General features: G+C 38.5%; 1 protein-coding gene across 2 annotated transcripts in view; it reads left to right on the top strand.

Moving 5' to 3' along the window:
- Window positions 1–25,870, top strand: part of LOC133559452 (inactive phospholipase D5-like) — a 136,988-nt gene that overhangs the window by 108,646 nt on the left and 2,472 nt on the right. For both annotated transcript variants that reach the window (XM_061911215.1, XM_061911216.1), the window contains exons 3-9: window positions 7,892–8,078; window positions 18,448–18,556; window positions 19,919–20,046; window positions 20,324–20,521; window positions 23,102–23,238; window positions 23,322–23,487; window positions 23,579–23,669. In XM_061911215.1, the coding sequence (XP_061767199.1) occupies window positions 7,892–8,078; window positions 18,448–18,556; window positions 19,919–20,046; window positions 20,324–20,521; window positions 23,102–23,238; window positions 23,322–23,487; window positions 23,579–23,669 (1,016 nt within the window). The remainder of the gene's footprint in view (window positions 1–7,891; window positions 8,079–18,447; window positions 18,557–19,918; window positions 20,047–20,323; window positions 20,522–23,101; window positions 23,239–23,321; window positions 23,488–23,578; window positions 23,670–25,870) is intronic.

A 25,870-nucleotide genomic window follows, 5' to 3' on the forward strand; every position in this document is an offset into this window, starting at 1 on the left:
TGATCAGTGTTACTGCTCCTCTGCTTTCACCATTTCAGGCTGAGCCTCACCCCTGACTGACTGCAACAATGTAGGCATGAAGGAGGCTGCCGAACTGAGATAACATAACTTTGAGATATATGGGGTATTTTGAGTTGTTAAAAGAAACGTACAACAGTGCCCCATAGGTTAAGTTAGTTAAAGTTAAAGTACCAATGATTGTCACACAAACACTAGGTGTGGTGAAATTTTTCCTCTGCATTTGACCCATCACTTTGATCACCCCCTGGGAAGGGAGGGGAGCAGTGGGCAGCAGCGGTGCCGCGCCCGGGAATCATTTATGGTGATTTGACCCCCAATTCCAACCCTTAATGCTGAGTGCCAAGCAGGGAGGCAATGGGTCCCATTTTTATAGTCTTTGGTATGACTCACAACCTACCGATCTCAGGGCGGACACTCTAACCACTTAGGCCACTGAGTAGGGTCCAAAATCATGCTAAAAGCCCCTGAAATGAGCATGATATTAGCGACGCATTGTTCACATACACGCCTATGTCAAATTATGTGGTGCTGTAAGTGTCACAATGGGCAAAAGAAAGAAAAGCTGAGGTGTTTCATATTTCTGAATGGCAAACTTCACTAAAGACAAGTTTTGTATAATAACAGCATTACTAACGCTGCCACTTTTACCAGTAGTGCATAATGTACAGTGGGGCAAAAAAGTATTTAGTCAGCCACCGATTGTGCAAGTTCTCCCACTTAAAATGATGACAGAGGTCTGTAATTTTCATCATAGGTACACTTCAACTGTGAGAGACAGAATGTGGAAAAAAAATCAAGGAACTCACTTTGTAGGAATTTTAAAGAATTTCTTTGTAAGTTATGGTGGAAAATACGTATTTGGTCAACCATTCAAAGCTCTCACTGATGGAAGGAGGTTTTGGCTCAAAATCTCACGATACATGGCCCCATTCATTCTTTTCTTAACACAAATCAATCGTCCAGTCCCCTTAGCAGAAAAACACCACAAAGCATGATGTTTCCACCTACATGCTTTATAGTAGGTATGGTGTTCTTGGGATGCAACTTAGTATTCTTCTTCCTCCAAACACGACGAGTTGAGTTTATACCAAAAAGTTGTATTTTGGTTTCATCTGACCACATGACATTCTCCCAATCCTCTGCTGTATCATCCATGTATCCATTTTGGTATAAACTCAACTCGTCGTGTTTGGAGGAAGAAGAATACTGAGTTGCATCCCAAGAACACCACACCTACTGTGAAGCATGGGGGTGGAATCATCATGCTTTGGGGCTGTTTTTCTGCTAAGGGGACAGGACGATTGATCCGTGTTAAGAAAAGAATGAATGGGGTCATGTCCTGTGCAGCCACTTAGGCAAATCATATTGTTGATGTAGATACCCATATCTGCTGTACGGATTCACTTCAGAAAAGAGAAGTGTTACATTCTTCTCTTGTTGCCCTATTTGTATTTGACTTTAATAAAATTATACCCAAACACTTAATAAACAAAACCAGTTTTCTTTTAGGTAAGATATAAATTGATCATAGCTGTTCATCTATTTTATGAAGGAATGTAGTTAATCATGGAACTGGCACCCAATGTTATTAAAAATATATATATTTTGAATGGAAATCATTTTGAATTGAGAATCGATTTTGAATTGGATAGTCACCTCCAAGAAACCAATCAAATCGTGTGGAACCCACATTCAGAGCCCTATTGAAGTGACAAACTAGCAATCCTACAATACCTCGTTTGTGGACTAGGAGACTACAGCCATCAACGAACATTACTTTTTTATGAGCCAGAGGTAACACGATCCAGTGAAAAGACTCAACAAAGCTGCCGTAACTGCTCACAAACTGTGAGTCAAAGCTACAGTAACGAACACAGCTAAACTATAGCCGCTCTGTCTGGACGTTGATGTCATGTGTCACAAGTCACTTAGCAATAGGCACCGTGTCAGGGTTATTTGGTGTCGAACCCCATGATGCAGAGATGGAGGCAGGCATGGAGTGAGCAAACAAGATTTTAATATAAATACTAAGACAAAACCAAACAAAGGGTTCCAACCAAAAGCGCGCACGTGGGCGGATAAAAAACTAAAGGCCTTTAGCATAGAAGCTAACAAGAAACAAAAATGAACTTTAGCATGGAAGCTAGAGGATCACAAACAGAAAAACTGGAAATAGCTATGGCTAACAAAAACAGCTTACTGCTACGACGACCAGGATAAGATGTAGCACGACAGGTAATAGCTGTAACAAAACGACAGGTAGCACGACAAGAGTGACATGAAGCAACGACAATACAAATGACAATACAATAATCCAGCAACTGACACAAGACAAAGGAGGTACAAATAGGAGCCGGCTGATTGGCAACAGGTGTGGCCAGATGCCAATCAGCCGCAGATGAAGGGGAACACAGCACTCAGGGAACAAGACAGGAAGCTGACAAAATAAGAGCACTAGACAGGAACTAAGGACAGGAAATACTAAACACACTGAGAAGGAACACAGCACTCAGGGAACAAGACAGGAAGCTGAAAAATTAAGAGCACTTGACAGGAACTAAAAGACAGGAAATACTAAACACAGGAAACAGACAAATGCAGAGGAAAAAACAAACATAGACAAACTGTCAGGGGCAAGCCTGACACACCGCCTTTTAAAGGCACATACACATATTCCGGACTCATGAAACTTCTTAACTGCATGTGCGCAATAATTACTTCCTTGGTAATTAATTATATTTATTAAAAGGTAATTATATTAGTACCTCAATTACTATTTTTGGGAAAGTAACAAGTAACTATAATTGATTACATTTAAAAGTAATTTTTCAAACACTGCTAAAGACTACAAAAACTGACCTGTTGTGCTGTTCATTTTTGTTTTTCACATTATAATGTATATATAATGTTGCGTAGTTCTACTGAATTGAGTTGAAAATGTACAAATAAGACATAAAAGCAGAAAGAGACCTTTTTGTCTAAATTATATTTGTTTTTAGATGTTATCATTAGTTTTTTGGTTGGTGTTGACAAAGCATTTTAAGAAAGATAGTGTTACTTTAGAAATTCATTTTGAACATAATTTGGTAATAAATCAATTTAAGCAAGGACTGAGCTGAAAGAACCGTCTCCCTTAAGAGAGGAGGAATTCCTATCGTTACAGGATAGGGTCACTTTAGTAGTTGCATTTGTGTTCATAGGAAGATCACCCGAAGAAATCAAACCCTTTAGGATGGTAAAGATCTCTGCTGCAGACTGGAGAATTCAGCATGTAGTCATCGTATGCCATCTGACCTTTGGCCACTTACCAGAATCTGACTGAGCTTTGCCTCTGCCAGGAATTTCAAAAGTGTGCACTGACAAAGTGATGCCAGGAAATGATGATCACACTGAGGCCAATGTGCCCTTCAATGAGCGCTGGCTGGCTGCTAACACACTTGTGCTCACATTAGGGATGTATAACAATAAACGGTATTAATGATAACCGCGGTAAAACTCTCAAAGATTAGTATCACAGTTTTAAATTGAAATGATCAAAGAAAAGTGATTGATAACTGCACTTGTGTGACAATCATTGGTACTTTAACTTTAACTTAACTTAACTCACCGATTGACTGCGGCAGTTTGCTAACTTAAATGCTAACATGAAAACAATTTCCCCATTAAGAAACAACATACCCCAATCTAAACTTATACAAACACATTACTGTCTGAGCAATAAGATATTAAATTGTGTACATTGAACCTACAAGCTGTGCTCTCTTAGAACGGAGTGATCGTTCTATACCAGGGGTCACCAACGCAGTGCCCGCGGGCACCAGGTAGCCCGTAAGGACCAGATGAGTCGCCCGCTGGCCTGTTCTAAAAATAGCTCAAAGAGCAGCACTTACCAGTGAGCTGCCTCTATTTTATTAAATTGTATTTATTTACTAGCAAGCTGGTCTCGCTTTGCTCGACAATTTTAATTCTAAGAGAGACAATACTCAAATAGAATTTGAAAATCCACGAAAATATTTTAAAGACTTGGTCTTCACTTGTTTAAATAAATTCATTTATTTTTTTTACTTTGCTTCTTATAACTTTCAGAAAGACAATTTTAGAGAAAAAATACAACCTTAAAAATGATTTTAAGATTTTTAAACACATATACCTTTTTACCTTTTAAATTCCTTCCTCTTCTTTCCTGACAATTTTAATCAATGTTCAAGTATTCTTTTTTTTATTATAAAGAAAAATAAATACATTTTAATTTAATTCCTCATTGTAGCTTCTGTTTTTTTGATGAAGAATATTTGTGAAATATTTCTTCATACTTATTATGATTAAAATTAAAAAAAAATATTCTGGCAAATCTAGAAAATCTGTAGAATCAAATTTAAATCTTATTTTAAAGTGTTTAGAATTTCTTTTAAAATTTTTGTTCTGGAAAATCTAGAAGAAATAATGATTTGTCTTTGTTAGAAATATAGCTTGGTCCAATTTGTTATATATTCTAACAAAGTGCAGATTGTATTTTTACCTATTTAAAACATGTCATCAAAATTCTAAAATTAATCTTAATCAGGAAAAATTACTAATGATGTTCCATAAATTCTTTTTAGAATTTTTTCTAAAAGATTCGAATTAGCTAGTTTTTCTCTTAATTTTTTTGTTTGAATTTTGAATTTTAAAGAGTCGAAATTGAAGATAAGCTATGTTTCAAAATTAAATTTAAATTTTTTGTGTGTTTTCTCCTCTTTTAAATCGTTCAATTAAGTGTTTTTTTCACTGTTTATTCTCTGCAAAAAACCTTCCGTAAAAGGAAAAAAATATACGACGGAATGACAGACAGAAATACCCATTTTTTAATATATATAGATTTATTTATTAAATGTAAATTGAGAAAATTGGCTATTTCGGGCAATTTATTTAAGTGTGTATCAAACTGGTAGTCCTTCGCATAATCAGTACCCAAGAAGTAGCTCTTGGTTTCAAAAAGGTTGGTGACCCCTGTTCTATACTAACAGGAATGAACAGAGGTGTCTTTACGGGGCGTTCAAGGACTGCCGAACAGAGTAGGACGCCTAAACTCCCGCCATAAATAATAAATATTAATAAAAGAATTGTATTTGTGACACATTTCTCTTTTAAATAAATCTTAAAGTGCTGCAGTGCAAACCAATTTTTAAAACCATAAAATAAGAGTCAAAATACTAAAACTAAAATTTATCAGTGATGCATAAGAAACACAAAACATGCTTAGTAGTGGCTTTTCCAGCACTGTGTCTATTTATTTGAGTGTTTTTTTTGTTTGTTTTTAATAACTTGCGCAAGAGCTTTCAGTGCGGGTATAAGTACTTTTTAAACACACGCAACAATACCGCGATAATAATGATAACTGTGATCATTTTGGTCACGAAAACCAGGATATGAAATTTTCATTATATCCCTAGGCTCATATAAATGTATAACCAACTACTGCAAGGGTTACGTTGTGGTGGTTGGTGTATACTGTTGCGTTGGACCAGGCGTTCCTCTGCTGGGAATTTAAACTGCCGGTCTCTCCCAAGTTCTCTCGAAGACACATAAGCTGATTCTCAATGAATCCCAGACAATGAGTAGCTTATCCTGATATTTTATTACTAAAGCTTTGGGAGACCAATCTAGATACAACAACCTTTAAAGCGCATTGCCCAAATTGATCTAACATTCAAACGGGAAGACACTACTTCTTGAATACGCAACCAGCCCCCACCCTCCCCAGATGGGACATACAGGTTCTATGTTCAACTAAAGATAAGATATTTAGGGAGTACTCCAAATTCTTACATTCCAAAGCTTCAAGGCTAACACACAGTTTACTTGCGGGCAAACAGAAAGAGAACAAATGGAAGAACACTAGCTGTTTTAAAATATGACTATGAATATAAAGAAATAACTCTAAAATATAGATATATGTAGATATCTATCTCCGTCAATACCCATGTTTTTTTAAGTGTTTCAGATTTGTTCGTTTGTGTGCAGCTTCCAGGTTTGGTTGTGTGTTTTTTTTTTAGTTTGTCAATTATCAATGCTTTTGTAATTCCCATTAGTGACAACCACAGGACTGGAGTGAAATGGACGTAGGACTTGGTGACATGGACATGAATATGTTTACACTGCAGCCGCTGTCTTATATATTTTGTGTTGACTGAAAAAAAAGTGTTATATATTTATGGTGTTGTGGCTTTTGCTTTCATTACAACTCATCCTCATTTGCCTCTGTGATCTCAATTAGCGTCTACTGTACTGTATCATCATTTTGTTCCTCCTGCTGGACCGCCATATTAATCTGCATATCTCATTGAAGTATGTGCGCCCAAAAGACATGACTATCCACAGCTTAAAGGCCTACTGAAACCCACTACTACCCACCATGCAGTCTGATAGTTTATATATCAATGATGAAATATTAATATTGCAACACATGCCAATACGGCCTTTTTAGTTTACTAAATTGCAATTTTAAATTTCCCGGGAGTTTCTTCTTGAAAACGTCGCGTAATGATGACGTGTACGCGTGACGTCACGGACTGTTAGGAAATATTAGCGCTGCACACACACACAGCTAAAAGTCATCTGAACCGCATAATTACACAGTATTTTGGATCTCTGTGTCTGAATCTTTTGCAATTTTTTCAATTAATATTGGAGAAGTCAAAGTAGAAAGATGGTGTTGGGAAGCTTTAGCCTTTAGCCACACAAACACACCGTGATTCCTTGTTTATAATTCCCGGAGGTGAAACTTTACTATGGATCACAGCAGTCAAGCGAACATGGCTCTCGACCGAATGTCAACCAGCAGGTTTCGGTGAGAAAATTGTGGTAAAAAGTCGCTTCTTACTGGAGATTAGCTGAGCTTGCGCCGTCCATAAAGCTGCCGTCGACTTCCCTCAGACACTGGCGTCAAGACACTCGTGGACACACACCTCCGACTATCAGGTACTGTTAAACTCACTAAAACACTAGCAACACAATAGAAAGATAAGGGATTTCCCAGAATTATCCTAGTAAATGTGTCTAAATAATCTGAATCCGTCCCAATGCAATCGCGTTTTTTTTTACTTGTTTTTTTTTTTTTCTAGTCCGTCGCTATCAATATCCTCAAACACGAATATTTCATGCTCGCTCAAATTAATGGGGAAATTGTCGTTTTCTCGGTCCGAATAGCTAGTTTTTTTGGAGGTTCCCATTAAAAACAATGTGAATATGTGAGGAGCCCCCACACTTGCGACGTTATCGTCTGCGACTTCCGGTACAGGCAGGGCTTTTCTGTTAGCGACCAAAAGTTGCGACCTTTATCGTGGATGTTCTCTACTAAATCCTTTCAGCAAAAATATGGCAATATCGCGAAATGATCAAGTATGACACATAGAATGGACTTGCTATCCCCATTTAAATAAGAAAATCTCATTTCAGTAGGCCTTTAAATCACAGTGCGGCACAACTTACAGTATATGTCCTCATCTGAGAGACGCCATTGTTGACTTTGTCTTCATTCTAAAGTGATCTTCCGGGGTAGAATTAGAAATGGATTTAGCACTTGTGTTATCTTAACAACTCACAAAAAAAACACAAGCCCGTATGTGCGTCAGTCCCTCCTGGCATAGTGTAATCACGTCAACGCTGCTGATGTGTGCACGACCACCTGCAAGTAGCCTCCGCATGCACACAACAAGGTGTGATAATCACGCCAGGTGGGATTACACTGATGGTTCTCATTAAGAGGACATTGCTGAGAGAGACAACTTGGCACATGACCTACTTTTGACAGGACTTCTTTGGCCTTTACATTAGTTTTTCTTCACCCTGTCTTTCTTCACACTTGACATTTTTCTCACACACTCCTCAGAGTTGTTCTGGTGGAGAACATCCCGGAGGACGTCACCTTTCCGAACGACACCGTGTCACACCTGCCGCTCTCGGCGGGGCTCTTCAACTTACTGGATCAAGCCGTCCGCGTCGTGGAGATCGTGTCGCCGCTGTGGCTCCTCAACTCCTCCGAATACGAGTCCAGCTTCCAGCCTGCTGCCAGACAGGTAGAAAATAAATAGCAATATTAGTACACAGAGCATGATAGAACATAATAGTAATGATAATAATACCAACACACAAAGTGAGATAATTAAGAGGTTTTGTTAAATAATGTCATAAAAGTAGAAGTTATTATCAAGATTTCTGAGCCTTATTTATGAGGGTTCTTTTGAAATAGTGGGGTGTGCTATGCCAGAGTGGGCGCATGTGACCCCAGGGGACAACGCTTTATCAGTATCATGCAGTATGTTGCTTCAAACCCCGCTTCGAAAAGCTGTGCACTGCAAAATGTGCTCATTGTAGCTAATAATCCTGACTTCCTCATTTTGATGAAAAATAAAAATCAGCACAAATTGATTTATTTATTTTTGTTTCCTTGGTTAAAGGCCTACTGAAATGAGATTTTATTATTTAAAGGTCCATTCTATGTGTCATACTTGATCATTTTGCGATATTGCCATATTTTTGCTGAAAGGATTTAGTAGAGAACATCGACGATAAAGTTAATTTTTGGTCGCTAATAAAAAAGCCTTGCCTGTACCGGAAGTAGCAGATGATGTGCGCGTAACGTCACGGGTTGTGGAGCTCCTCACGTCCTCACATTGTTTACAATCATGGCCACCAGCAGCGAGAGGGATTCAGACCGAGAAAGCGACAATTTCCCCATTAATTTGAGCGAGGATGAAATATTGCTGGATGAGGATAGTGGGAGTGAAGGACTCGAGAAAGGGGGCAGTGGGAACAATTCAGATGTTATTAGACACATTTACTAGGATAATTCTGGAAAATCCCTTATCTGCCTATTGTGTTACTAGTGTTTTAGTGAGATTATATGGTACCTGAAAGTCGGAGGGGTGTGGAGACCGCCAGTGTCTCTTGAGGGAAGCCACGCAGCTGCAGGAGGACACAAGCTCCGCTCATAACCACAGTAAGAGCCGACTTATTACCACAATTTTCTCACCGAAACCTACCGGTTGACATGTGGTCGGGAACCATGTTCGTTTGACCGCTCTTTTCCAGAGTAAAGCTTCACCTTCAGGAATTTTAAACAAGGAAACACCGGCTGTGTTTGTGTTGCTAAAGGCAGCTGCAATACACCGCTTCCCACCTACATCTTTCTGCTTTGACTTCTCCATTATTAATTGAACAAATTGCAAAAGATTCAGCAACACAGATGTCCAGAATACTGTGTAATTATGCTATTAAAGCAGACTACTTATAGCTTGGATCGGTCTGGAAAAAAATGTCCGCTACAACCGGTGACGTCAAACGCACGAGTCATCATACCGCGATGTTTTCAAAAGGACACTTCGCGGGAAATTTAAAATTGCAATTTAGTAAACTAAAAAGGCCGTATAGGCATGTGTTGCAATGTTAAGATTTCATCATTGATATATAAACTATCAGACTGCGTGGTCGGTAGTAGTGGGTTTCAGTAGGCCTTTAAAGTGTTTCATATATAGTGCTCCTGAGTTAAAGCCCCACCTAAAAACTTTCAGTTTGGGTTAATTTTGGCAGCACCTGTGGACCAAAGGGGTGGTGTTTTGCCAGAAGAAGACCACATTTCCCATTATGTGAATTACTGAATTATATTTTATATAGCGCTTTTCTCTAGTGACTCAAAGCGCTTTACATAGTGAAACCCAATATCTAAGTTATATTTAAACCAGTGTGGGTGGCACTAGGAGCGGGTGGGTAAAGTGTCTTGCCCAAGGACACAACGGCAGTGACCAGGATGGCGGAAGCGGGGATCGAACCTGGAACCCTTAAGTTACTGGCACGGTCACTCTATCAACCGAGCTATACCGCCCCCATCATGACTAGCGCATGTACCGTCATACTGACATGATGTCCGCTGTAATATGGGCACAAACATTAATTACAATGGGGCAAAAAATTATTTAGTCAGCCACTTATTGTGCAAGTTCTCCCACTTAAAATGATGACAGAGGTCTGTAATTTTAATCATAGGTACACTTCAAATGTGAGAGACAGAATGTGAAAAAAAAATCCAGGAATTCAGATTGTAGGAATTTTAAAGCATTTATTTGTAAATTATGGTGGAAAATAAGTATTTGGTCAACCATTCAAAGCTCTCACTGATGGAAGGAGGTTTTGGCTCAAAATCTCACGATACATGGCCCCATTCATTCTTTCCTTAACACGGATCAATCATCCTGTCCCCTTAGCAGAAAACAGCCCCAAAGCATGATGTTTCCACCCCCATGCTTCACAGTAGGTGTGGTGTTCTTGGGATGCAACTCAGTATTCTTCTTCCTCCAAACACGACGAGTTGAGTTTATACCAAAATGGATACACGGATGATACAGCAGAGGATTGGGAGAATGTCATGTGGTCAGATGAAACCAGAATATAACTTTTTGGTATAAACTCAACTCGTCGTGTTTGGAGGGAGACGAATACTGAGTTGCATCCCAAGAACACCTTACCTACTGTGAAGCATGGGGGTGGGAACATCATGGTTTGGGGCTGTTTTTCTGCTAAGGGGACAGGACGATTGATCCGTCGATATGTCATCATTTTAAGTGGGGGAACTTGCACAATCGGTGGCTGACTAAATACTTTTTTGCCCCACTGTACTTCTACTATGGCTATGCTGATGTTAAATAGGAGACACAATGATGTACGAGTCATTTATAAAAAGCTGAAATATTTAGATCAATATTTGGATTTATTTTCCAGATTCAGGTATACATCTGGAATTACAGCTGACACATGGAACGTTAACAGTTCAAAGGTGGTGATTCAACTGAAAATTGCGTGATTTTTTTTTTCCCAGTGATTCTGGGCTAATTATGTCATATATTATTTATTATTATTGTTTATTGTGAGCGAACTGTGGTGCTGAATTTCCCCCAGGAATCAATAAAGAACTTTCTATTCTATTATAATTTTTGCAAAACTTTGGATTACAGGCTTTCTCACCACTTGTTGGTGTAGCAAATTCCACAGTGAACCCCGTAAGATCTGACCTAAACCTCCAGCCTTACTCGCTAACATTAGCTTATAGTGAGAGATGGACAAAACTTTGTTTTATTAATTGTGGGAATAAAGGAAACAAGTGTGAATGACAGTGCTGAGAAGAAGAAGCAGTGGATAATGTAAATCATCAAAAAAAACATGACGGAGCGTGTAGCTAGCTAACTTTGTGAAACAGTTGGAGTGGAATACTGTTAGTCTTGTCAGGACTTTGACTTGTTTTGCTTCTCCGATGCAGAAAATATTTGGAACAAGCCAGGCGTGAATGCGAGCACATGATTAATTTATTTACAAACTAAATACAAAAAGGTAAAACAAAGGGCGCGCTCAGTGGCGGATCGTAATCTATACTAAACTCCAAACAAAACAGCACAATGGCATGACTATATACAAATAAAACAAAAAATACCATCAATGGTACAAAACAAAACAAAAACTTGCACAGAGGCATAAATATAAACAAGATCTTTCGTGGCGTGGTCAAATCAAGATTCAGCGTGGCAAAGCAAGGTAGGTGCGTGGTCATCGTAAGTAAGCAAGCAAAGTTCCCAGGACGAGGACAGAAACAGAATGGTATAAATCAGTGGTTCTCAACCTTTTTTCAGTGATGTAACCCCTGTGAAAAATTTTTTAGTTCAAGTATCCCCTAATCAGAGCAAAGCATTTTTGGTTGAAAAAAAAGAGATAAATAAGTAAAATACAGCACTATGTCATCAGTTTCTGATTTATTAAATTGTATAACAGTGCAAAATATTGCTCATTTGTAGTGGTCTTTCTTGAACTATTTGGAAAAAAAGATATAAAAATAACTAAAAACTTGTTGAAAAATAAACAAGTGATTCAATTATAAGTAAAGATTTCTACACATAGAAGTAATCATCAACTTAAAGTGCCCTCTTTGGGGATTGTAATAGAGATCCATCTGGATTCATGAACGTCATTCTAAACATTTCTTCACAAAAAAAGAAATCTTTAACATCAATATTTATGGGCAATGTCCACAAAAAATCTAGCTGTCAACACTGAATATTGCATTGATGTATTTTTTTTCCACAGTTTATGAACTTACATTCATATTTTGTTGAAGTATTATTCAATAAATATAGTTATAAAGGATTTTTGAATTGTTGTTATTTTTAGAATATTTAGAAAAAAATCTCACGTACCCCTTGGCATACCTTCAAGTACCCCCAGGGGTACGCGTACCCCCCTTTGAGAACCACTGGTATAAATAATGACTGTGATGATGATAACTAACAGGTGTGAGACTGAGGACAGGGGCGTGACTTGGAGACCAGGTGGAAACTAATGAGTAACTATGGAAACAAACAAAACCAGGAAGTGCAAAACGGGAAACAAGAGTCCAAAAACAAAACATAAACATGATCAAACATAAAACTGATTTACAGGCATGACAAGTATTAACCATACTGAAGCAAAATGGGTCTACTAGCAGTGGAAGATGTTAAAACTATATCCAAACAGAGGTCATTTATCCATTGAAATATGGTGTGTTGGACGGTTTGACCGCAGAAGGTAAAACCTTTATTACAATACTTCACAGAACTACTGTAGATGTTGGCAGTACATTCTTTTGTGCTGTTTTTCGTCCAATATTTCTCATCTAAACGTTTTTCTTTTTAAAGGCATGTTAAATTTCAAAATTGTACTAGTTTAGGGCGCATTGCACCGATTAAATTGATCTCAAATTATTTTGATAGGCGCCGCTGTTTCGCAAAAGGTTGTTCCAGTTCAGAGCTGTGTCACAGAAGTAATCCGACTCATATCCCAAGTACAACCCAGAATCCAAAGAGAAAGGGCAAGTCATCGTAATTTCAGTGCATCGTGTTCTTTGGCAATGTGGTGCTCATGTTTGATTGTTTTTCCATTTTACTATTGATAGGGTTCCTTGTATCGCATCTTTTTGCAATTGCATCGTGATACACTGTTGTTGGGTAATACACTGCCTATCTATTTATAATGTTAGTACAAGTTAACTTTGGTACGGATTAATGCAATTTCCATCATGTGTTCTTAGAATAATTGATTTGAAATTCAAACAAATATAAACACTATTCTTTTAAGTCTGTTGATGTGAACAGACTTGAATTGACTGTTCTGAAGTTCCAGTGGTTCACTTTGTGACAAAAATACTATAGCATTACAGTATTTGGCCAAAATATATGTGTATATTGTGCTTTTGGCTTAACCGTGTAATAATTAGTGTTCTAGCAGGGCCTTACTTTTTCTTTTCTTTTTTTCATGTTGCACAAAAACAGTCCACAGAACAGAATAATTTGCATGTTTGACATAAAAGTGAAAAATAGACACAATGGAAGAGCTATTTCTGTTGTTGTTTAGGCATTTAAGCTTTTGGAAATGAATAACTGTTTTTGACTTGGCTTAAAAGGTTTGGTTAAGCGCGCACACACACACACACACACACACACACACCGTATATCAAGACTAATAACAGCTGGAGGCTGTTCATTAGGAAGTAATGCCCCCTCCCTTTAGAGGCCTCAGGACCAAGAGGAGCTAATGGCCTTTCAGCTGCATAGGGGCGTGTGTGTGTGTGTGTGTGTGTGTGTGTGTGTGTGTGTGTGTGTGTGTGTGTGTGTGTGTGTGTGTGTGTTTATGGGGGTTGCCTGAGCATCCGCTACCTCTTCACTGATTGATGAGGTTTCACTTTAGGTTAACAAACTGTTAGGGCTGCGAAATTGGACACTTCTCATTGGAATTAAAAGTCAATTACTCCAAAGATAGAATGGTCACAAACTAGAATTATGTGGATTAGTCTTTAAAGAAGAACTGCATCTTTTAGAGGGGATTATGCCTATCATTCACAATCCCTATTTGTAAGATAAGAACAATTTGTTTCTGTTTTTAATGCCTTCTAATTTCAAATAAACACGGGCAAAAGTCAGCTACTATCGGATTCAATCAGAGTCGCTCGGCTATAAGGCGCTCTAAAAAACATCCAAACACTTCCATCAGTGGTTTATATCAATGCTGTAAGTATGTATATTATCTAGTAATATATACATATATAAATAAATATATATATCAAAAAATCTATATCCATCCCTTTTCTACCGCTTGTCCCTTTTGGGATCACAGGGGGTGCTGGAGCCTATCTCAGCTGCATTCAGGCGGAGAGAAGGGGTACACCATGGACAAGTCGCCAACTCATCACAGGGCCAACACAGATAGACAGACAACATTCACACTCACATTCACACACTAGAGCCAATTTAGTGTTGCCAATCAACCTATCCCAAGGTGCATGTCTTTGGAGGTGGGAGAAAGCCGGAGTACCGGGAGGGAACCCATGCAGTCATAGAGAGAACATGCAAACTCCACACAGAAAGACCCCCAAGCCCGGGAATCGAACCCAAGACCTTCTTATTTTGAGGCACAAGCACTAACCTCTGGTCCAATGTGCTGCCCCACATTCATAGTATGTAACATTTTTGTGTTTTGATCATTTTAAGCATACGGCAGCGCATTAATCATAGACACATCACAACATTCGCTATTTCATTCAACAACTACGACTACTACTCACAGCATAATTTGAGAGAGACAACAAACATAAAACAATCACTTACTGTTAGGGCTGTGAATCTTTGGGCACCACACCATTCGATTTGATTCTTGATGGTAATGATTTGATTCAGAATCTATTTTCAGTTCAAACCAAATGTTGAGTCTAAATCAGGGGTGTCAAACTCATTTTAGAAGGAGGGCCACATGGAGAAAAATCTTCTCCTAAATGGGTCGGACTGGCAGAATCACGGCAAGATAACTTAAAAATAAAGACAAATACAGATTGTTTTCTTTGTTTAAAAATAGAACAAGCACATTCTGAAAATGTACAAATCATAAAGTGGTCGGGTTTATTTTACACTTACATGTTGCGGCTAATAGTATCCTATCTTTATTTGTTGTGTGTGGAAAACTTGCACTTCCGGGTTTTTCGGATCACCAATCACTGACATTCCAGGCTCTTCCAGTTTTACGAGAATGCTCTATTTTGTAATAAATTGTCTTTGTGCTTTTTAGCAATTGTCTTTTCGTCAGTCTCGCTCGTGCTCGTGCTCGTGCTCCACCATCAACCACCCCTCTCTCCTTCCCGGCTGCTGCCTTTAACAGAGCAACAGGTGATTAGATAAGCACTCCCAGGTGGGCCATCTTAGCACCTGTCGCTGATCTCGAATTCATTCCTGGCACACCCTGCTTTGTTACAGGACTGCAGGCCACGCCCCCCTCCACATCGTTATTTATACTTTCTAAATAAATTATGTGATAATGTTCATCAGTCAACTAATTTTCAATCCATCAGGATAAAAAAAAGCAAATCAAATTACAGGATGTTATTTATGTAGTTTGCTCATTTACCTCGACTGGTGCACTAACATCTTTTTTTTTCTAGATTAGAAATATACAAATGATTGCCATTGCGACATCTAGTGGACACATCTAGAACAGCAGTTTTTTCATTCAAAAATTTCGGCTCATTTTTATACTTCGCAAACTCATCCCGCGGGCCGGATAAAACCTGTTCGCGGGCCTGATCCGGCCCACGGGCCGTACGTTTGACACCCCTGGTGTAAAGCAATACTTTTTTAATACCATTGAGTGCAAAGTTCTTTGATTTACTACATTTGTCCATAACATAGACAAACAGCTCTGATAAATGTGTATATTACTGACAAGAAAATTGGTTTTGTTTAATACAATTATATCCAAACATTTAATAAAGTCAAATACAAATATGGCAACAAGAACAGTATGACATGAAGGTTCTCATTCATCCAGGTCATTGTCATCTCAGGGCATTCAGTCGATCGCAACTGGACTGCCTGATTTGTCTTGGAAGTTTTTCTACTCATCAGAGTATGCTTCATCAGTTTGTGCTCATAAACTTGGATTGGTCTAGATTGGGACTCGATTTGACCAATCTAAGTCTATGAGCACAAACTGATGAAGCCTACTCAGATGAACGGCGAAACGTCTTCTAAGACAAACTAAGAAAAGTATCCTACAATTCTCTTTTCTAAAGTAAATCCATACAACAAATATAGGCATTTATATCAACAGTATGATTTGCCTGAGTGGCAGGACAGGACAGATGAAAAAATATATATATATATATTTTTTTTTAATCGATTAAGAATTGTTACAAAGAATAACACATTTAAAAAAATCAATTAATCATAATCCTCGGTAAGGGTAAAAAAAACTACAAATAAAAAAAAAAGGTGAGTGCAAAACGAGCGTATTTTTGTGTCTTTCTCACCATCCAAGTTTATCAACTCCCTACATTCTTCTACTATCCAGGTGAGTTGCATGATTTATAATCTAGAGTTAAAGGGGAGCATTATCACAATTTCAGAAGGGTTAAAACCAATAAAAATCAGTTCCTAGTGGCTTATTTTATTTTTTGAAGTTTTTTTCAAAATTTTAGCGATCATGGAATATCCCGAAAAAAAGCTTTAAAGTGCCGGATTTTCGCTATCTATAAATCCACCGTCCATTTTCCTGTGACGTCATTTAGTGATGCCAATACAAAAAAACATTTCGGTTAGCACAGCAAGATATAGCGACATTAGCTCGTATTCAGACTCGGATTTCAGCGGCTTAAGCGATTAAACAGATTACGCATGTATTGAAATGAATGGTTGGAGTGTGGTGTCAGATAGGGAAAACGAAATTGAAGAAGAAACTGAAGCTATTGAGCGAATAGCTATTGAAGCTTTGCGGCAATCGCCTTCTAACCAACGATTGCATCTTTTGACCACTGGAACAACTTAAATCCGTCGATTGGTCAGTGTTTATATGGCGTTATATGTGGGTGGAGGGAAAGGCAGAATGCAAATATAGCTACAAATGTACATACAGCTAGCCTAAACAGCATGTTAGCATCGATTAGCTGGCAGTCATGCCGCGACCAAATATTTCTGATTAGCACATAAGTCAATAACATCAACAAAACTCACCTTTGTGATTTCGTTGACTTTATCGTTGGAAATGCATCTGCTTTGAGTGTCGCAGGATATCCACACGTTTCTCTGTGCCATGTCTGTCGTAGCATCGCCGGTAAAATGTGCAGACCAAACAAGGGACTTTCGCATCTTTTGACACTGGTGCAACTTGAATCCGTCGATTGGGATGTGTTTGTTTGGCATTAAATGTGGGTGGAGGTAAAGGCTGGATGCAAATATAGCTACAAATGAGGCATAACAATGCAATATGTACATACAGCTAGCCTAAATAGCATGTTAGCATCGATTAGCCTGCCGGGCTAATCGATGCACACTCCACGTAAATCAACTTGAATCCGTCCCTGATCGTGTTGTTACACCCTCCGACAACACACCGACAAGGCATGATGTCTCCAAGGTACGGAAAACAGTCGAAAAAACGGAAAATAACAGAGCTGATTTGACTCGTTTGTAATGTGTTTGAGAAAATGGCGGATTGATTACCTATGTGACGTCACATTGTGACATCATCGCTCCGAGAGCGAATAATAGAAAGGCGTTTAATTAGCCAAAATTCACCCAGTTAGAGTTCGGAAATCGGTTAAAAAAATATATGGTCTTTTTTCTGCAACATCAAGGTATATATTGACGCTTACATAGGTCTGGTAATGTTCCCCTTTAACTTTCACCAGCCTAAAAGCAAGAGAGCAGCTCACCGGCGAATGTCGTCGATATAGCAGCATTAGGTAGCTAGCTACCTCTCTATGATCAACGCGACGCTAAAAGAAGGTCTTTACCACTTATAATAACAATATTGCCAATACTTAGACTTAGACTTCATTTTTATTGTCATTCAAATTTGAACTTTACAGTCCAAATAAGAACGAAATTTTGTTGCATTAGGTCTTGGTAGTGCAGGATTCAGGTCACAAGAGTATTGTTGGTGCTTTTTGGACGTATTTTTGTGTTTTTTTATGGGTGCAATTAGCGCAATGACGTCATAGCTCCCATTAGCTTCATCGTTAGTTGACTTTTATATATAAGTTAAATGCGTTTAAAAAAAAAAGATGTGTTCTTGACTCTCATAAGTATTGCGAAAGATGGGCAAAATTCCAAAAAAGTGCAGTTGCCCTTAAATTGTGGTTGAAAGTAAACATCTTGCACCAGAGTCTTGGTCAAAACAATCTGATTTTTATCAAAGTTGAATATCTGCCCAGCGTTATCCCTCGGAGCGTCTCATTGAAAGTCTCCAACAAAATTTCTGGAAATGTACTTATTGTTGTAGTCCTAATAAATATTTGTGTAGTTACACATGCAACAATTGAATACGTGCATTTAGACGTGGAAGTCTAGTTTTATCTTTCTGGCGCGTATCCCTCCTTAACAGGGCAGACTTCTGCTATCCAGGCTGCTGGCGCTCAAGGCTAGGAAAGTGCAGCTGAAGATATCCAGTGGGATCACAGAATCGACAGAGCTGAAGATACTCACCAAAGCAGGTTAGGCTCAAGAAGAAGCCATTAACTTCTGGAGCAGGGGTCACCAACGCGGTGCCCGCGGGCACCAGGTAGCCCGTAAAGACCAGATGAGTGGCCCGTTGGCCTGTTCTAAAAATAGCTCAGATAGCAGCACTTACCAGTCAGCTGCCTCTATTTTTTAAATTGTATTTATTTACTAGCAAGCTGGTCTCGCTTTGCTCGACATTTTTAATTCTAAGACAGACAAAACTCAAATGGAATTTGAAAATTCAAGAAAATATTTTAAAGACTTGGTCTTCACTTGCTTAAATAAATTAATTATTTTTTTTACTTTACTTCTTATAACTTTCAGAAAGACAATTTTAAAGGAAAAATACAACCTTAAAAATGATTTTAGGATTTTTAAACACATGTACCTTTTTACCTTTTAAATTCCTTCCTCTTCTTTCCTGACAATTTAAATCAATGTTCAAGTAAATTATTTTTTTTATTGTAAAGAATAATAAATACATTTTAATTTAATTCTTCATTTTAGCTTCTGTTTTTTCGACGAAGAATATTTGTGAAATATTTCTTCAAACTTATGATAAAAATAAAAAAAAAATATTCTGGCAAATCCAAAAAAAATCTGTAGAATCAAATTTAAATCTTCCTTCAAAGTATTTTGAATTTATTTTAACATTTTTGTTCTGGAAAATCTACAAAGAAATAATGATTTGTCTTTGTTAGAAATATAGCTTGGTCCAATTTGTTATATATTCTAACAAAGTGCAGATTGGATTTTAACCTATTTAAAACATTTAATCAAAATTCTAAATTTAATCTTAATCATGAAAAATTACTAATGATGTTCCATAAATTTTTTTTTTTTTTTTTTTTTCAAAAAGATTCAAATTAGCTAGTTTTTCTCTTCATATTTTCGGTAGAATTTTGAATTTTAAAGAGTCGAAATTGAAGATAAACTATGTTTCAAAAGTTAATTTTCATTTTTTTCATGTTTTCTCCTCTTTTAAACCGTTCAATTAAGTTTTTTTTTCATAATTTATTCTCTACAAAAAACTTTCTGTAAAAGGAAAAAAAATGTACGACGGAATGACGGACAGAAATACCCATTTTTTTTATATGGATATATAGATTTATTTATTAAAGGTAAATTGAGCAGATTGGCTATTTCTGGCAATTTATTTAAGTGTGTATCAAACTGGTAGCCCTTCGCATTAATCAGTACCCATGAAGTAGCTCTTGGTTTCAAAAAGGTTGGTGACCCCTGTTCTGGAGTAACCCTTTTTTTTTTTTTGGCCTTGTTGGAGGTTTAAGCTTTTCTGATTGCCATTTATGTCTTGATGTGTGTGTGTACTTTACACACCTTCTTAATGCTTGCAGGTGCCGAGGTTCACTTTGTGAACACCACAGTGCTGACCAAGGGTCATCTCCACTCATCCTTCTGGGTGGTCGACAAGAGACATTTCTACCTTGGCAGCGGCAGCATGGATTGGAGATCCCTGGCTACGGTATGTAACACACACGCAAACACACACATATAAGAGAAGCTGTGAGCCTGGGAGCAGCAAATTAGAATAAATAATACATTTGAAAGAAAATAAATATTTCTCCATCAAAAGCCTAAGGTGTGTTTGTGGGAAGAGAATAATAAACAGCTATTATGTTAAAGATAAAAAACAATGATGACTTTAATATTCATGAATAAGCAGAGCTAATCATTGTCTCTCAGTGTTGGTGATAGTCATGTGAGCTGACATATGGTGTGATTGTGTGTGCGCTCACTAGAGGAAGGAGCTGGGCGTGCTGGTGTACAACTGCAGCTGTCTGGCTTTAGACCTCCACAGGGTGTTCAACATCTACTGGGGGCTCCAGTCCAAAGAATTCATCCCCTCTTTCTGGTCCAAGCGCCTATATGCCCTCTTCAACAAGGACTCCCCTCTGGAGCTCAACTTCAACAGCACAGAGGCCCAGGCATACGTCTCTGTGAGTCGCAATGTCATGTTACATGTATGCTACATGATTATCATACTGAACAATAATCTCATTGTGTCTGACAGCATGGGATACTATGAGAAGTTTTATTTGCGTTAGGATGACATATGATGGGATGTGTTTTGTTGCGTTGTTGGGTCGAGACAGCAATATATGTCCCAAGAACCAGATTTGGTTGGTTAAGACCAGGTCGCCTGTGTGTCACCCCATACACAATGCACTGGAGCCTTATGTTTACATCCACAGGTGGTCGGTCTACGAGGGAGAGCTCCTACGTGGCCTCAGGGGTCTCATGTGTGGGTTAGTTGTGGTCTTTTTTTCCCATTGGTTCTTCTGAATCAGTCTTTGCTTCCCTTTGCCTTGTGAGACTACTAGGGACATTTACCCCTAAACAAGATAGCTTAGATCTGGATCATTTGGGCACTGAAACCCATCCACCACGATACATTAAGGATTCACAGAAATCAGTTTTCTCTGTAGTGTGGTTGGACTCACCCAAAGATGTTGGGTGGGTCCTGGTGAGCGCCTTGCATGGCAGCTCCCACTGTCAGTGTGTGAATGTGTGTGTGTATGGGCGAATGTGGAAATACTGTCAAAGCGCTTTGGGCTCCTTAAAAAGGGGGTAGAAAAGCGCTATACAAGTACAACCCATTTACCATTTTACCATATACGGTGAGAAGCTCTGTTATTCAGGAAGAGCTAAGAGTAGAGTTGCAGTTCTTTCACATTAAATAAGGCCAGGTATGTAGTTTGGATGCCTCCTTGACGCCTCCATGGTGAGGTGTTCTAGGCATGCTCAGCTAGAAGGGTGGACCTGGGTAACACTGGAAAGGATTATGTCTCGCAGCTGGCCTAGGAACACCTTGGCTACCATAGACTGGGAAGTCTGGGATTCTCTACTAAGACTGCTTCCCCACGACTCCGATAAGTGGAAAAAAAATGGGTCAATAGACAGACGGACAAATGGGAAGAAATAAGAAAAGATGAGTTGGGTTGTGTTACACTGGGATGTATGGGATGAGGTTACAGAAGTTTTGTTGACATGGTATGAGGTACATTTAGTTGAGATTTGCTGAATTGAAATGAGAGGGAACTCAGGTTTTGTGAGTTTTTGGTGTAGTATGAGAAGTTTTGTTGAGTTGTGATGTGGTGGAATGAGATAAGACGAGGTTTCATGATATTAGAAGAGTTTTAATGAGATTGGGTGAGGTCATATGAATTGGTTTGGTTTGTCCTGGGTTGGAATAAAATATGATTAAAATGAGGTGGGATAATTTGAAATCAGATTCAATAGGATGAAGTGAGTGAGACGAGTATTCAAGGAATAAGATGAGGTACGTTGACAATGGGAGGTCTTTAACCAATAATTTTTATAGTCAAATCGGATTGGTTAGTTTCCAATCGTTAATAAAATAAATGTATAAAAGGAATACATTCTTTCATCGACAAAAAGGCTAACACACTCACATAAACATGGAAGAGATCAGATGGTTTATCGAAGTCCTCAGGAGCACCACCAAAGCTGTGGTTGGATTCGGCTATGGCGGAGCGCCAGGAAAACAACCATATTTGACTAAAAACTGTAACAAGGTTTCTGTAGGTTAGGGGAGCATTAAGGGAGGCCTCCTGGCAAACTGGTCGAAGCTCCACCTCTGGTGTGAGGCAGCGCTTCTCCACGCATGCTGTGTCGAGTTTCTGGCAAGTCATACTGCGGCCAATGGCGCACTTTGCCCCCTCTGGAGCCCTTAGATACTCAGTTCACTTTTCTCCCTAAGAGAAACAAAGGGTTCCACATCCAACTACGAAATTAATAGTTGAATCATACTCATCCAAATTGAATCGTCAAATAGTCGATAGCCCATTGATTTGTGTTGCGTAGGAATGAGATGGAATGAGTTTCATAAGCTTAGTTACAGTTGGTATCCGATGAGAAAGGTTTTGTTGGGTAGCGAAGAATATGTATGAGTTAGCCTGGATTCTGCTGTGTTTGGCTGAGGTTGTATGAATTAAGGTCAAATTGTATTTGTTTTGTTCAAGTGAGGTTAGATGACATCAAATGAGATGATAACGTGAATGAGTCGAATGGTATGGTGTGAGATGAGATTGGTTTTGTCTAGATGGAATGAGGTGAGATTTATCTCAATGGATTGGATTGTGATGAATGAGCTTGGCTAGTGTTGGTTCGAGATGAGATGGGCTGAAATAAGATTTGTTTTACTTCAGTTTTGTTCAGACTGGATCAGATGAGGTAATTTACTTTGTGTTGAGATAAAATGAGAAAATGGTGTGTTTTGAAAGGAGGATGTGAGATGAAAAGATTGAGCTGGGTATATTTGAGGTGAACTAAGACTACATAAGGGGTGTTGGCATGAGGTGAGATTTTGGTGTCCTATCATAATACATAAAAATAAAGGCAATTGAAGATTAAATTAAACGTAAACAGAAACCAGTTGAGGCAAGAACAATAAGCACTATGACTTAGCACCGCTGGTTTCCTTGAGATTATGTAATTAAAAAAATATTGATTTTGTCGTCTTTCCTCATGCGCTGCCGTGTTTCTTCTGTTGACAGACCTCCCCTGCCGTCTTCATTCCTAAAGATCGGAGCAGTGACCTGGAAGCCATTTCCCGAGTCATTAAAGATGCCCGTTATTTCATATACATCTCCATCACGGACTACCTGCCCCTCCTCAACACCAGCACTTACAGGTTAGCCATCTGCTACTTCGCTAGTGTGTTATCCATCTGTTTAAATCCTGGCTGCTTCATGTGTTCTGCATGCCTATGCCAAGGTACTGGTCTCGCATTGACGGCTTTATTCGGGAGGCTTTAATCCTAAGAAGGGTCAGAGTTCGTCTGCTGATAAGTTGCTGGGAAAACACTCATCCTCTGACGTTCAACTTTGTGTGGTCTCTGAGGAGTCTGTGCATGGAGCAGGCCAACTGCTCCCTGGAAGCTGTAAGTTTGAATCAAATGCTAACTGATTTTAGTCATAAAGATGATTGCGGTAAATATTTATGGTATATACTGTATGTGTGTGCACATGCAGAAGTTCTTCAACCCCAGAATGCAGAGGGATGGCAGTCTCCAAGGGATAAACCACAACAGGTTCATGGTGACAGACAGAGCAATTTATTTAGGTATGTTGTGTTTAGGGTTTTTGGATTTGGATGATTCCGATTCCTCGTATTAATTCCTAATTATAATTCCAGTTCCCAACAATTCTCAATTCTGATTCTTTTAAAAGACAGTGCAATCAAGGTTCAAATATAAATATCAAACCTTTGAACCTGAAAATAAATGTTATGAAGTTTATTTCCACTTGAATACACGTTCACAAAAGTTTAACTTTATTTTTGAAAATCTCATAACAAAAAACATTTAACAATATCCTATTGTTTATGTGTTTGAGATAGGGTTGTTCCGGTCAGAATTCCGATCATCTATAAGTAAAATTGTCGTATACTGATCACACGCATTAAATTGATTTTTTTCATGTATTTATGTTGTGTGCTATTGACAGTGAAGCAATATCAACGCAATATTAAAAGCGGGTTCCTTATTGCCATTTATAACATATAATTATTTTATCAAAACAAAGTCAATAGTACGCAATAATTAAACAAAAGCAAAGACTACTACTCATTTAAATAAATTGTTTTTTGACCTCAAAGTCCTTCTGTGTCCTATGAATTATTCCCTAAATTTGTAAACATTAACAAAAAATAAGATTTGGGGAAAGTAAAAATATTGATCTAATCACTCTTGTATCAATTATATACATATACACTAGTAATAACACTACTATAAAGGATTATTGATTTAGCGGCTCCACGTGGTGTATGAGAATCAGAATCAGCTTTATTGGCCAACAATGTTTAAAGGGGAACATTATCACAATTTCAGAAGGGTTAAAACCAATAAAAATCTGTTCCCAATTGCTTATTTTATTTGTCGAAGTTTTTTTCAAATTTTTACCCATCGTCGGATATCCCGAAAAAAGGCTTTAAAGTGCCTGATTTTCGCTATCTGTGAAGCCATTGTCCATTTTCCTGTGACGTCATCCAGTGATATACATGCTATCCAGGCGGAAAGCACAGCAAGATATAGCGATATTAGCTCGGATTCAGACTCGGATTTCAGCGGCTTTTGCGATTCAACAGATTACGCATGTATTGAAACGGATGGTTGGAGCATGGAGGCAGATAGCGAAAACGAAATTGAAGAAGAAACTGAAGCTATTGAGTGAATAGCTATTGATGCTATTCGGCCATGTCTACCTTAGCACCGCCGGTAAAATGTACGGACCAAAACGATCGGGACTTTCGCATCTTGTGATACTGGAGCAACTTAAATCTGTCGATTGGTAAGTGTTTGTTTGGCATTAGATGTGCTCGGAGGGAAACGCTGGATGCAAATATAGCTACAAATGTACATACAGCTTCCCTAAATAACATTTTGGCATCGATTAGCTGGCAGTCATGCCGCGACCAAATATGTCTGATTAGCGCATAAGTCAATAACATCAACAAAACTCACCTTTGTGATTTTATTGACTTCGTTGGAAATGCATCTGCAGGATATCCATACATCTCTGTGCCATGTCTGCCTTAGCATCGCCGGTAAAATGTGCAGACCAAACGGTCAGGACTTTCGCATCTTGTGACACTGGAGCAACTTAAATCTGTCGATTGGTAAGTGTTTGTTTGGCATTAAATGTGGGTGGAGGGAAAGGCTGGATGCAAATATAGCTAAAAATGTACAGTACATACAGCTAGCCTAAATAGCATGTTAGCATTGATTAGCATGCCGTGCTAATCGATGCACATTCTACGTAAATCAAGTTGAATCCGTCCCTGATCGTGTTGTTACACCCTCCGACAACACACCGACGAGGCATGATGTCTCCAAGGTACGGAAAACAGTCGAAAAAACGGAAAATAACAGAGCTGATTTGACTCTATGTTTATAATGTGTTTGAGAAAATGGCGGTTGACTACCTAGGTGACGTCACATCGCTCCGAGAGCAAATAATAGATAGGCGTTTAATTTGCCAAAATTCACCCATTTAGAGTTCAGAAATCAGTTAAAAAAATATATGGTCTTTTTTCTGAAACATCAAGGTATATATTGACGCTTACATAGGTCTGGTGATAATGTTCCCCTTTAACACACAAGGAATTTGACTTGGTAGACTGTGCTCTCTTTGTTCAATGCAAGAAACAAAGAAAAACACAATTATGACAGAGCATAGCACCGTGATAGATATGCATTTAGCAGCCCGCCGCCTCTTAGGCAGCTAATTCTTCTGGTAGGTGGACTAAGCATCGGAAATAGGAAT

Source organism: Nerophis ophidion, linkage group LG09, assembly GCF_033978795.1.
Source record: "Nerophis ophidion isolate RoL-2023_Sa linkage group LG09, RoL_Noph_v1.0, whole genome shotgun sequence".
Taxonomy (NCBI): domain Eukaryota; kingdom Metazoa; phylum Chordata; class Actinopteri; order Syngnathiformes; family Syngnathidae; genus Nerophis; species Nerophis ophidion.